This window comes from Cataglyphis hispanica, chromosome 15 (assembly GCF_021464435.1).
Source record: "Cataglyphis hispanica isolate Lineage 1 chromosome 15, ULB_Chis1_1.0, whole genome shotgun sequence".
In the NCBI taxonomy this organism is placed as follows: Eukaryota; Metazoa; Arthropoda; class Insecta; order Hymenoptera; family Formicidae; genus Cataglyphis; species Cataglyphis hispanica.
Window position 1 is genome coordinate 2,455,359 of NC_065968.1, and position 14,692 is coordinate 2,470,050.

General features: G+C 34.7%; 1 protein-coding gene across 6 annotated transcripts in view; it reads left to right on the forward strand.

Annotated features, from left to right (window-relative positions):
- The window catches only part of LOC126854987 (protein capicua homolog), a 52,234-nt gene that overhangs the window by 33,229 nt on the left and 4,313 nt on the right, over nt 1-14,692 (forward strand). For 4 of the 6 annotated variants that reach the window (XM_050602230.1, XM_050602231.1, XM_050602233.1 and 1 more), the window contains 18 exons: nt 2,461-2,750; nt 3,321-3,719; nt 4,037-4,595; nt 4,683-4,937; nt 5,205-5,316; nt 5,421-5,627; nt 5,730-5,845; nt 6,076-6,974; nt 7,087-7,294; nt 7,521-7,607; nt 8,990-9,264; nt 9,779-10,198; nt 10,359-10,674; nt 12,087-12,400; nt 12,946-13,177; nt 13,264-13,479; nt 13,587-13,850; nt 14,425-14,611. In XM_050602230.1, the coding sequence (XP_050458187.1) occupies nt 2,676-2,750; nt 3,321-3,719; nt 4,037-4,595; nt 4,683-4,937; nt 5,205-5,316; nt 5,421-5,627; nt 5,730-5,845; nt 6,076-6,974; nt 7,087-7,294; nt 7,521-7,607; nt 8,990-9,264; nt 9,779-10,198; nt 10,359-10,674; nt 12,087-12,400; nt 12,946-13,177; nt 13,264-13,479; nt 13,587-13,850; nt 14,425-14,611 (5,141 nt within the window). In that variant the 5' untranslated portion in view covers nt 2,461-2,675. Of the gene's footprint in view, nt 1-2,460; nt 2,751-3,315; nt 3,720-4,036; nt 4,596-4,682; nt 4,938-5,204; nt 5,317-5,420; nt 5,628-5,729; nt 5,846-6,075; nt 6,975-7,086; nt 7,295-7,520; nt 7,608-8,989; nt 9,265-9,778; nt 10,199-10,358; nt 10,675-12,086; nt 12,401-12,945; nt 13,178-13,263; nt 13,480-13,586; nt 13,851-14,424; nt 14,612-14,692 lie in introns of all 6 variants that reach the window. The other 2 variants (XM_050602234.1, XM_050602235.1) reach the window with 2 other exon arrangements.

The following is a 14,692-nucleotide window of genomic DNA, read 5'->3' on the forward strand; positions in this document are numbered from 1 at the left end:
ATTGTATCCTTTGCCGTATGCCTTTTAAAAGATTAGTGGGCTTTTTCTACACGGGTGAGCATAGAAAGATTAAGAATTAGTGCGACACAGTTTGAAAGTTTCGTAAAAAGAAATGGGGAGACGTAGATGGCACGTACACATAGGAAGTAGCGAACGGATCTTTTGGATATACAGGGTGTCCTGAAATTAGATGTCAAAATTTCGTGTAGGGGATCGATAAACTAAGGAAAAAAAATCCTTTTTTGGCTTCGTTTTGAAAAAAAATCGCAAAAATAGAAACAAAACAATTTTCACTTCGAAACTTAAAACAATATTAATTCCGACAAATTCTTTGATAACTTTTATCTCATAGTACTTTTCGATAAACCTAATAAATTTAGTATTTTGTTTTTTGGTGAAAAAATTTTTTTTTGCGATTTTCTTTAAAACAAAGTAAAAACGAGCAAATTTCTAAAGGATTTTTTTCTTAGTTTATCGATTTCCCACACCCTTCCAAAATTTTGACATTTAATTTTGGGACGCTCTGTATATTATAGATAAGTGAAATGGCGAATCATGAATCATACACACCCACGCACAAATTTGAAGTAGCAAACAACATATTTTGTGCGTGTGATACATTCCTTCTTATAATCTCTACCATCTATCGGACATACATAGGAGAAAAAGAAACAGAGGAATAAAAGGTTGTTCGGAAAGACTAAAAGTGCGCAAAAAAGTCTTAGTTTTTGTGCCATAAAATGTATTTTGATATAATCCGTTTCTTCGATCTTTAGTCGTACAATCTATTTTTTTTTTAATCCTGCCAGTATAATTAGAGAGATAACGTATCTTTTTTTATAATATAAAAAATATATTATCAAAAGTATTATTAAATACAAAGTCACTGGATATTTTTTTCATTATAATTATTTCGTCATCGATTTAAAGTCAATCCGACAAAAATTTCGAAATATTTATAATTCTTGAGCAACTGATGATTTTTAGGAGGTTTTAGCAAATTAACAATAAGCTGCAGGCAGGAAAATAAATGAGGAAATTTTATCGATGCATTTTATTAATTACAAAATTGATCTTTGCTGGTCCAATCAAGATCGTGCACAAACATGCTGATAACTCTATAAAGTTTTATCATATGTCATCCGCAGTTGTAGGAAAATTTAGAAATTCCTCGATTCTTATTTTACAAATATTTGAATAATTTTCTAGTTTTAATAACCGACTATCTCTAATAGTCGAAAGCAGACATACTCTTAACTGCACTTACGCGTTGATTTTCGATCAGCGATCGCGATCTTCTCACTTCGTCTCGAGTCTTTCTTCACTTCTTCGTTTTTCTCATGGCTTTATCACCTTTCTTATCGCGTTTCAAGCGTGCTCTTCTTTTATTTACGATTTTTAATGGTTCCATGTAAAATTCTTACAACTTGTTTATGCTTGATTAATTTCATTTACACGATCTGTTACTATTCTAATGCAGTAAGTCATTTATTCGTTTTGTAATAAAATAACATATGTAAATTGTTTTTTTTTATTTGATTTTAATTCACGAGCTTGCCTAATCATTTCGCCCGGATTGTTTTTTTTCTGTGTTTTATATCAATAATGATATTATCCACTATTTCTTTTCATGTGTATTTTTTTCGTTTTTTTTTTTTATTTTAATTTAGATAATATAATAAAAGAATGCGTAAAAGTTAAAGAAAAATAGCAATAAACAAATCACAATTATGATCAAACGTTCCCGAGAAATGTCAAGAAATAAAAGATCGAGGAGAATGTTGAACTATGATTGGCCGATTTATATATATGTATATATATATATATATATATATATATATATATATATATATATACTGCTTATTGATTACCATTTACAATTTAAAATTTTTTACATATTTTTCAATTGAATTAATTGCATTGATTATGTGATAGACGTGATTATATACGTTAAAAAAATAAATATTACAATAATTAATTGTTAAATTTACTTTCAACATTTTATTTTTTTTCAAAAGTGTTACAAGATTTATAAAATTATATTGTTGCATTTTATATTGTTATCTTTTTTAAGAAATTATTAAATTATTTTAATAATTCTTACAAAAGATAACAATATAATATTAATACAATATTATATTAATATATATATATATATATATATATATATATATATATATATATATATATATATATATAAAAGATGAGAAGGTCGATTTTTTTTCTCTGTTTTCTTCCTTTTCTTTCTAAATTCACCGAGACAAACTGACTGACCTGGCTCGATATACAAAAGCCGCTATAGCAAATATCCCATAGTTACATAAAGTAAAGTTCGCATGAAAAAAAAAGAAAGAAACGAGATGCAAAGAGGTGGAGATGAGCAGGGAGGGATGAGTCGACTGCGTCCACGATCGAGCTAAAGCTAGCGGAAACCTTTCTTTCTTTCTTTCTTTCTTTCAGGATATTCAGCGGAGACGCGAAACAATTAAAGAGGAGACGACGACGACGACGAGTGTTTGCCTAAAAAGAGAATTTTCGGAGGAGGATGCTCGGCAGTTGGGGCTGGAAAGAAGAATTGGAGTTGGGAGTGGGTACGACAGCCACGTTGCAAGAGAAACAGAGAAGAGAGAGCCCAGACTCGACGCATCCTGTTCCTGACAGCCGGGTGCTGAGGTATGCACCCAGCCGGTGTCACCACCCTCCCAACTCGCCACATTTCAGCACGCAGCCTCCTCTCGACTGTACGGACTGTGAGTCTCTTTTCTACCTTTTTATATATATATGTCTTTTGTTTTTCTAAATTCCATTCAATTATATCACTTGCTCCAAAAATAAATGTACTTCTGTCTCCGATAAATTATCTATTACTATTATTTATCTATTATTATTTGATAAAAAACTATATCCAATTTGATAAAGAACTATGTCCAATTTGGATTCTGAATGAACAGTCATGAGTCATATATTAATCGATAGGGGCGGGGAGGGGAGATATTCACGAAACAAAAGGTTTTAATTGCCTAATTGAAGTCTGGCGAACGTATGGACTATATATACGTACGTACATAATTATAATAGCGAACTTTTGGAGAGCTTTAGCACTCTAAACACTTAGGAGACTCATTTTACAAGATTGGAACTCATGGAACTTTTTTATCCTGTTTTGATGCTCTACAATCCACTGGGAGCCCAACTTCGATAAGAAATTGGGCAGAGTCCTTTTATTTCTTCCGTTTCTTGTTTAGTCATGGAAGCCTTCTCTTTTAACAATAAATAATATTAATAAGACAATAATACACACATGTAAATATTCAGAGCAGCGTGAGGTGGCCAAAATGCTGACTGCTCACCCTGAGATGCACGAGAAGCGGGACAGCCTCGGTGGCGGACAATATGGAGCAGGCGGGGGTGGTGGCGGCGCTTCGATTGAAGAGAAATCTATTCCGGAACAACCCCCCCCGCCTCCTGTACCGCCGCAACGAGACCCGTCGGACCCAACTATCAGCGCTAAAAAGCTTCCGAAGAAACGAAAGTTCGATCCATCCGAACTCGAGGAGATGGACAAGACAAGTAATGTCACCAGCAACATCACCAGCAACATGATTAACATACGCGCACCGGCAATGCCGCTTGGCAACCAATCGGCTGCTTTAGGTCAACAATCGAGCTTACCACCTATTATCAACCGGCAATCACCACATGAGCCCGATTGTTATCAGGTATATCGATAAAATACATGTTTTCTGATGAAATTTTGATATTTCTCACAGATAAAAATATTAATTTTGCGGGAATTATTTAAACACGTGAAAAAAATTATATTATTCTTTAATTAATAAAAAGAAAAAATGTATACAAACAGCAATTTAAAAAATGTTTCAAGATCTTTACAAAAATTCCTTTAATATAATATACGTATAATTTATTTCTAAATAATAAATACGCGATATATTTACTTACATGATATATAATATATGTTGAATTATTTTTTTAGTCAAAATGTGTGTGACATTTTGTTGTAATATTGTGTTTATAGGTATCCTCACCTCATTCGGTAGTAGTGTTAGGTGCTCCTCAAAGCATAGCGGTAGATTATTCTCTTCGTGAGGAACCTTTACGGTCTCGTCCTCGACTTGCTATTGATCTCAGTGAATGGCGCGACCATAGAGTGTTAGCTTTAAAGGATTCATATTATTATCCGGGTGTTATACGTAATGTTGTTCACGGTGAGATTTTCATCGAGTTCGATGGCGAGAGGAAATTGGTGCGTTATAGTGACGTTCTGGGCGGGAGACGATATGACGTGATAGGCGATGCAAGCCCGTCCTTGGGACAGGTGACTTTGGATACGAAGGTTTGCATCAGGTGTCCGATCGCGAATAGTCACGTGGACGTGACCAAAGTGTTTGTAAAAGGGACAGTGTGCAAGATATTAACGAAGCCTAATCGTTTTGTTGTAAAAATATCGCGGGAAGACGATCAGAGTGAAAGCTATGTTGTGAAACGTGCGGATCTGCGGCTAGTACAACCTCCATGGGCCGACGAGTTGGAGGAGGGTCTAGAAGATTGCGATCCTTCGAGGGTTGAGACGATTGGTAATGAATCATATTTACGAAAAAGAGATACTAGTAGTCATATTTTGGTAGGTAGTAACTAAGGTTTACTTTGAAAATTTATCATAGATCATGGATATCGCAATACCACGGAAGCTCCAACAGCAGTGCCAATTTTGCTCCATCATACTTCTCATCACACGTCGCATATGTCAACTCATAACGACACGAGTTATTATAGAACCACCGGTACCAGCCCCCTCATGACTTTAGGCACTTCTGCACATTCTGCCACGGCGTTAAGCAACGGCAGCCGGCCGTACGACGATTTAGAAAGCGAGGATGATTTAGATAGAGAAGACATTACATTTCCCTCGGACGCAGGTTAGATATAGCACAAAGTTCCCATTTTTTTTAAAGATGTTTAAATTAAAATATAGCAGTTGCTATATATAATATATATCTCACGCATGACGCAAAATTAGATTTATTTTCTATTATAATAAATAGATTATAGTATCATAAAATATTGTTGTATATATTCTTCTCGAGAGAAGCGCTTTTTATATTATGAAGAAAAATCTAAGGCTTTTATCGAGAGAATTTTAATCAAAACAATAGTATAGTAATTCAGATATATTCAACTGACAGATGCAAAATTGTCAGGAAGCAGCAAAAGAAGCAGTATGCAAAGTCGGGGAAGTACCAGTAGCCTAGTTGAACAACGTAGTATAACGCCTCGTTCTCAGGCAGCCACACCCAGGTATTAATCAAATATATTAATTTTCAATCAGATGAAATTATTAATACGATGAAACTCTGAATGAATAATAGCATGCATGAGCTTACTCTTTTTTTTTTTAACAGATCTCAGGCGGCAACGCCACATAGGTATAAAAAGGGTGATGTAGTGGTTACACCAAGCGGAATTAGAAAGAAATTTAATGGGAAACAATGGCGTAGGCTCTGCAGTAAGAAGGAATGTAATAAAGAGAGCCAACGAAGAGGATATTGTTCCCGTCATCTTAGTTTAAAAGGATCTGGTCTTAGAGGTCCGACAAACACATTTCCTGGGTATGAATGTTTGCTTACGTTAAATTTACGCACTATAATATTGCTTAAATATAAAAATTTTCTTTTTCGTTTATAATTACCGATTCTGTTTTTGATTTATAGTAGTAAAATGGATGGTGAAGAGACGTCGAGAGATTCTGATACTTCGCCAAACTATGGTGACAGAAGAATAGCTGGTAGATTTGATCAAGATGAAACTGAAGCTGCTAATATGCTGGGTATATTCTCATCTATATGTATATGTACATTTAGTAAAAGCATCTCAAATCTTTTTTTTTTATATTTTTATTAATAATAGCAGAGCGTTTTATTATATAGTATAAATTATCTTGAATGTAAGATGGAATCTATTATTATTCTCTTTTGTGTAAGATAATCTAAAACACGTTATAAAACAAGTTTTATATATAAAAATAATTCGGCGAATCGTCTTCTGTTATCGCTGCAGTGTCTTTAGGAAGCTCCAGATCGGCTACGCCAGCTTTCTCGTCACCAACAGGCCAGTCTTCTATATCTCCGTGCATAAATCAGTCACCAGTGCCACCATTGGGACTCAATCAGAATGTGTTTATGCCTATCTCGAGTCCAGCTCATCATGCGACTCCACTGATTTCACCTGGCGCTAAATGGAAGCATTCGCCCACGCAGTCGAACTTTTTAGTTCAATATCCACAACAAGTGATAAAACCCGAACCGAATCGAGTAGTCAGATCGAATCGAGCAGCTCCCGTCCCCACCAGTATAGGAACGAGTGTGATAAGAATCTCTCCTGTAAATCGCAGCATGCAACCAGGACAGAATCTGGCTCTGTCATGGTCAGAGCAGAGCCCACCGCCGACGAGACATCCCTCGGTGGTGACGTCAACGATCGCTCAACAGCAACAACAGAGCATAATCTTACAGCATGCGCTAACGTCAAGCGCCAACGATTTTCACGCCAATCATGCCGAGATGCCTGAACAAAGTCCGCAATTGATAAAACACTCACCGCATTCGCCTCATATGCCTCTATCCGCCACTCCTATGCCGCAAAATTTGACGCTTATACACAACAAACCGCTGGAGCAGCCGGTCGATTACGCACAACCGCCGCCCCAGGGCCCGCCGATCTATGTAATGCAGCACGAGAAAAAGTATCTTGTAATAAAGAACAGCATGGACATGTCAGCAGCGTCGACGGGTACGCACATGAGCAATCAGGATGACAAATATCGGCAGAGTTTGATACCATTGAACCATTTAGGTCAACTGTCGACACCTACGTTGCATCAAATGCAGTGTCAACAGCCACCTCAATCACCCGCTGTTTCATCCGTCCACATTGACAAACTGTCCGTTCTGCAACCTGTAAGTTGACGATACATTGGGATTGCTAAATGAATGATTTATAGATAGACGAGATAGCCGACTGAGATCTATACCATGTCGATAAGTCGATCATGCCATTTGTTGTCATTAGATGAATAAAGTGGGCGCGCATACAACCGTGCATATGGACATGCAGAGAAGTCAACCGCCACCTACCAGTGCTGTAATGACTACCTCTACCACCGAGACATCTATTAATCCATCTACTCCGACGAGTGTCTTCCAGCATGTAATTGTTCAGCAGACTCCAAAGACGCAACCCGCCAGAGAGGAGAATGCGAAAAACAATGGTATCCTCTGTAAGTTTCTTATGTCATTAATTTTTTCCTTATATATTCTTTTTATGTATATACAGTTTTTTATAAATTATTTAAAGCGTAACATTTTCTGTGGAAGTCGTATTATTTTTGTTTTTATTTTATTTTATTTTATTTTACAATTGTTCTTCTAATGATGATTTAAATGTCATAATATATAAAATCGATAGTAGCAAGCAAGTTTGACTAAACGGTAAGGCTTTCACAGATGGCAGCCATGAAGTTCCTCCTGCATACCAGCCCCATACCCCATCATTACTGAACAATGCAGCGCACAGCTGGAAGCTTAAAAAAGGTTTGAGTTTTGACTGACAACTGAAACGTATATTGAGTTTATGGAACTGCTGTAGGTTGCAGTTTATCAGTGGTGATATGATATGATGCAAAGACATTCATCCGTTATAAGCAAGTGTATTACTAGTACTGATACTTTATTATATGTGTTTTGGATGTTTCTTTATATTTTCCTTTTTTTTTAATTTTTATACATTTTTTTTCATGCACTATATATATTTTTATATATTATTATATATATAGTATTATTGAGAGAAAGTGTTTTATTCTTTTAAATGTAAACTGAGAGACAACATCATAAGAAAATTTCTTTTTTTCACACATAATATGATTCATTACACATTTCTTTTCTGCACATAGAGTTATTTACACATGTTACAGACAACATTGTTTTAACAAGAGATATTTTTAATTTGTAATTTTATATTTTATGTTTATTTACTAATTTTAATTTTATTCTCATGTATCAATGTTAATCTTGCAACAGACACAATTAATTAACAAACTTCATTCTCAACTTTTTTACTTCTTAAATCATTTAATGATTGATATGAAGTATATTTTCAATGGTTGAACTTTAATGCTGGGGAAGAATATCCATAGGTATTGGATTGTTGAAAAAGTATATGCAGATTTTTTTTAATGCAGGCATATATGTATATATATAATATGTATACTGTTTATCTTTTTTTTTTTCTTCAACTTTTTACTGTATCTTTTTGCACAATTGGAAGATTTTATTTGAGCAAATTGTACGATATATTGTCTCAATAGTCTTCTAATAGAATCATCTCTATTGCATCTATTTTCCATTTCTACTTAATCTGGAATAGCTTTGTATTCTGCAATTTTCTTTTTGCATTTTCCTTTCATTAATTATGTATAAAGTGAAAAATAATGCGCAATGATATTTTTATTTTGCGCATATGTCAAAATAAGAATGGAAATTGACGAGAAGTTTCAGAAGTAGTTCCACAATGAGATTCCAGGATAAAAGGTTTCTATTATACCGATGATCTGTTTAAGCTTTTTGGACAATTCAATATTTAATTCATGTTTGGAATTACCATTCTATCAGATACATTTGTATCGTAATTCACAATATGCGTTTTATCATCATACAAATGCAGTTTATTAAAAAATCTCAAATAATCCCATTAAAATATAACATACTAATTTCTCTTTATTTATCATGGATGCTTTATTAATTGCGGTTCTTTCAATTTTCATTTCATTACTACTAATTTATTTATTTATTTTTTTTTTAAGACATAGACTAATAGACATCATGTCTGTGTACATACTACATATATCGGCTGCTATTCCCATACATCATCATTACTAACCACAATCATTACAACTAACTCACTAACTTCATTGCAGCTTTTTCCTGGCAGACGGCAGTTTTGGAACAGTCAGAGGTGAGCCCTCCTCCCTCCGCTCTCAGCCCACCTTTAAGTGCACCTCCGATTCCAATCGGTATGAGCACACCTGCTGAAGACGGCCCTGGCCCTGGTTCAGATCCTATAACACCTGCTGAAGAGGAAGACGATGACGTTTTTGAAACGGAACCGACCCCAACCGCGGAAGTGGAAGCCAATGCTAATAAGAGACGCAGTCAATCACTCAGTGCTTTGCAATCACAGACTCCGCTGAAAGTAGGTTTAGCCGGAACTATTATTGTGATTATTATTTTAGTGATAGATATTAAGAATAATGAATAAAAAAATAGTGTAATTGATATAACTGTCGACAAAATATATATACTCAATTATATATATATATATATATATATATATGTATGTATATATATATTTAGTCGACAGTTATATCAATTACACTATATATAGAAGCACCCTGTGTATATATATATATATATATATATATATATATATATATATATATATACACAGGGTGCTTCTGGGTTAAATGGTCAAACTTGAAATATGAGTGTAGGATCTCATCAGGAAATTAATATCTCTTGAGCAAAGCGTTTGCGAGCATATTTCCAGAGAAAAATTATTTTTATTTTGAAGTCCTAAATTCATATTTCAAGTATATTTAATAATAATAATAATAATAATAATAATAATAATATAGGAAGACTATATTTAATTGTACTCTTTTTTATTTTTATTGGAGTTACGCACATTTATATTAATTTTCTTACAGGCTAAAGAGAGAATACGACGGCCCATGAACGCTTTTATGATTTTTTCGAAACGACATCGCGCCCTCGTACATCAACGTCATCCGAATCAAGATAATCGCACAGTGTCGAAGATACTGGGAGAGTGGTGGTATGCGTTGGGACCAGAAGAGAAACAAAAATATCACGAGCTCGCCTCGGAAGTGAAGGAAGCGCATTTTAAGGCGCATCCGGACTGGAAGTGGTGTAGCAAGGATAGACGGAAATCGTCGACGACTAGCTTCAAAGGAAACGAAGTCGGAAGGACAAAATTAAATAGTACAGGGGAGGAAACGGATCCTCTTCAGGGTTCTTCCTCGGATGATCCATTGGCGCTCACGTCCGCCGATGAAGTATCTACTCCGATCACTAATACATTTAACGAAGTTCCCACTAACATTGAGGTACGAAATCTTATTTAATCACGTTACATATATCTCACAGTATACAGTTAAACATAAAATAAATAATGAGCATATTTTGAAAAAGATTTTTTTCCATTCTATTTATTTGCGAAACGTTTGCTAAGAAAAAATATTTATTGATGAAATTATAAACCAACAGATTATGAATCAGTCGCATACACAACATCGAATTTCGGAAATTTCTCTGCAAGTTGAAAACGCCGAAGTCGACATGAAGCAAGACGACGATGCAAATGGGTCGGACGACGATCAGATGGTGATTTGCGAAGATCCCCAACCGGAAATAGATTTAAAGTGCAAGGATAAATTAACAGACAGTGATAATGACGTGCAAGATAACGAGGACGCGGAGAAGAAGTGTTTCAATCAATCGCGATTCTCGCCTGTGAGCGGTCAAAAGAGGGAAGTGATCAACGTTAAACAGGAAATAACCTGCAGACCTAAGCCGATAAAAGGTATCTTTTGAATTATACATATAAACTAATGTGTGACTCTTATGTGTATAAAAAAATTAATAATAGATAAGGGTCGGCAGGAGTGACGGGCGAACTCTGAATTGATATTGGACTTCGCACGGTGACAATGTGAAACTCCGTTTTCAGGATTACCAATACTGAAAAACAAATTCTCAGTCTCGATAGATGTATGTCCATATTCATACAAACATCATTGCATCGCTCGCGCGGACGCACCGCAGAGAGAAAAGATAGAAAAGACTCGACAATCATGCGATCCTTGTTCTTCTAGCTCTAACATATCGTTTTACGGTCGAGGTACGGCCTGAAAATGCTTTCTAGCCTTTCGTGGCAGAAAGAAGTCGTGCAACAAAGCTCACAAGCCCATTTTATATGAATTTTATATTTGCTTACGCACACATGTGTGTATTATGTACCAATAATATCTAATAATTATATATAGGATTAAAAATTGTATGATGATAAGTAATAACAGTAGAATAATAGTTCACAGAGTGAACTAATATACAATATGTAAAGTACGGGCACTTATTAGACTTGGCAATTCATTGCTTTTTACACGAGATGCCAGAAAGCATTTTCAGACCGTATCTCGGCCGAAAAGCGATACGTTAAAAGAACAAGGATAGCACTCGATTGTTGCTACTTATCTGATATTATCTCCGACAATCGCATTCGTGTGCTCAACATATTGGTGTTTGTGCCTTCACGGACGCTACACATATACGCGATGAAAGAGAGACAAAGATGATGCAATCATCTCTCTTTGTCAAGCGATCAGTAGTTGTATCTGATGCTCAGTGCACTGTGTGTCACATAGATACTGCACACATACACGGTATAAGAGAGAGACAAAGACGGCGTGATCATCTCTCTGTCAAGTGATCAGTGTACTATTAAAAAAACTTCCCCACTGTTCCTTTTATATAGCTCTAGTGATATCCGTTTTTTTCGTATTTTGTCTCGAAGAACTCATATTTCTTCTTCTAATTTTTTTTTGCTAAATTCTTTACAAAGCTTAAATTGACGCTACAGAGCCGGATTTTGCATTTTGACTTTCAAAAAGTTTATAACAAATAAAATCCAGGTCTTAATCAACTGCATCTAACTCGCCATGAGCTATACTTTGTTTGTCAACTTATGAAATATTATTTTAATTCTTTTTTTCCAAAAAATCGCTTTTTAGCGCCAATCTTACGATCCTACTGATTATGAATATTGTTGTTATAATGCAATTTTCTTTGTATTTTGGCCATAAAACGAAAAAAAAACAACAGAATCCGTAATTTACAGCTACTCGCGAGATTTCTATCTCTACTGTCTCTCCTGCCGATCCTTAATACTAGAGATTAATAGGAGATTTAACAATATGAATCTTAATGTTTATGTAGCACGGATACCCTCAACAAGTATAGAGTCTACAACAAAATATCATCATACTTCCATGGATAAAGGCGGTACTGTATCAGTTTTGTCGAGTACGTATCCTTACCACAGTCCTGTCAATCCAACAGGAGTGTCAGGGTTCCAACCTACCGGTGGTGCTTTCATAACTATGCCAATATCGCCAAAAGTTATTAAGCCAGAACCGGTAAAAAGTGAACAGCAGTACAGCACTCAGTACAGCGTAAATAATCTTGTAAGCATCCACACTGAGAACGGACGAAACGTACCTAAATTTACAGCAGCTCCGGTATTACATACCGTAAGTATCAGATAAGTGATTTAGCAATTTGTTTAGACATTTGCTATAAATATTGCATGGACTGGATTGTTATACATGTATATTCAGATTGTTGAGAATAATAATTATCCTTTTTATCACACGTTATCAAGTTATTTGGAACAAAAAAAGTATAGTCTATAATTTATAAAAAGTTCAAAATTTTATACACATTTCTTCATACTTCAGATAAATTAAAAAAAAAAAAAAAATTGGAGAAAAAATTCACTTTAGATGTTTTCTCGTATTTAGACAAGAATAATAAGAATATTATGGATTTATTTTTATCTCCTTCTGCCTTTCTCTTTTGCTGCCTTACTCTTTTATATTTATTATGTATTTTCCATATTTATATATGTGTATGCAACATCTTTATTTATTTATTTTTTTTTATTAAACAATATCAAAGTTACTTTATCTCAATGTAATAGTTTGCTTAAGAAAGTGGTGCATGTTCCGAATAAAGATCGAATAAAGATTTTCAAACAGACTCGGAGATGAAGTAACAAGTTTAACAATACTAACAGATTGGATCGAAACCAGTGATGGCGCTGTTGAAACAACAGCAGCCGTTGCAGTCTTTAGGCACTACTCTTCGCCCCCTTACTTCAACTATCCCTCATCAACCACCGTTCACTCTAACATTGCTCGATAACGATTTGGTGGCTGTTTCCAAACCGCAGCAGGGATCGCAGCAGTACCTTAATCCAACACCGTCACACTCCAGCATGTACGGTGGATTTCAGATACCTATCACTGGTGAGTCTAAATTGTTATCGCATGTTTTTTTCTGAAATGTTTGATAATAAGTAAACGACAAATATATATATATAATCCGCTTATAGATGCTGGTAGTCGCAACAACTCTATACCCGTGCAAAATTTAGTTTCTAATAACAAGATGGAGATTCAAAGTGTGATTGTGAGCAAGTCTTACCCTGTCTCGACAAATTCCACCACGTCAACTTATGGCCGAGCGACCGGCCATTCCATTGCTCGCCTCGCCGGATCCGAAAATAATGATAATCAGCAGACTATTACGAATCACGCTCAGTTTTACGGTAATATTTTTTATTTATATAAATTTATTTCCAAGATATATGCAAACACTTTTACACAATTGATCACATGCGATGCTTTTATCATCGCTTTTTCTTTCTTGTTATAGTCAGTAACATAAAAACAGAGGACAACAAGGAAACCGTAAATATTGTTCTTCCCGCGACAAATGAGAAACATAAGCAACCGTCGACACCTCACACTCCGCATGCATCTCAAAGTAATCATGGAAGCAGTGAATTGCCATCGAATAAGTCATACACGTTCGACGAAAGCCAAGGCAATGATATGGGGCCAAATAAAGGCCCGTTCATGCTTGCTCCGACTCCAGCACAACTCGGTCGAGCACCACTACAAAGGAGACAATCAATGGGTACATAATAATTCTTATAACATGTGATTTTTATACGAGAAAGCAGTAAATATATTAATACGTTATAGACAAAATATTTTAAGATAACATTACGAAATATTCTTTTATATAACTACAATTTCTTTTAACTAATTAATAATTAAAGATTTCTTAGAGGAAATGTTGAAGGATGTTATTTTTATCAAAACTTTTAACTTTGATACATATCTTTGCAATCACAATTGAAATTACATTAAAACAGAACTCCAAAATCTTTTTTTCTTCTACAATTTTTCTTCTTCAATTAAAAAATGTAATTTTGCTATTTACAGTATTTTTTCAGTTTGTGGAAATTATTGTATTTTAAATTGATTGTTACTCAAGTACTGATAATCATATAATTTTGCTGGAAAAAATCTCTTGAAAAATAATGTTAAATGATCCAAAAAATCTATAATTAAAAGCAAACAAGTGGCAATTTTCAAACACACTTTTTACATATTTTCATGAATTTTTATTCTACAATTTATAATAAACTCCTTGTTTCTGTTTCTTTTATACCATTTTTTTTTTTTTTTTTTATTCATTTTATCAGCAATGCCTTCCGCATCAACTACAGGAGACCACGGGCCAATAACAACATCTCAACATTGCGATAATCGACCACAAACTAATATATCTCAAACAATAGAACAGAATATAACTGAGTCTCATACTTCTCCTTCTCCTTCTACCAAGAAAGGCTCCTTTTTTAAGAAAAACGTAGAGGATGGTATGGACAGGTATATTTTTTAACTCTATATTGTATTAGGACTGTTATATTAATTAGAAACTACTGCATAAGATTAAACTTAACAATATGT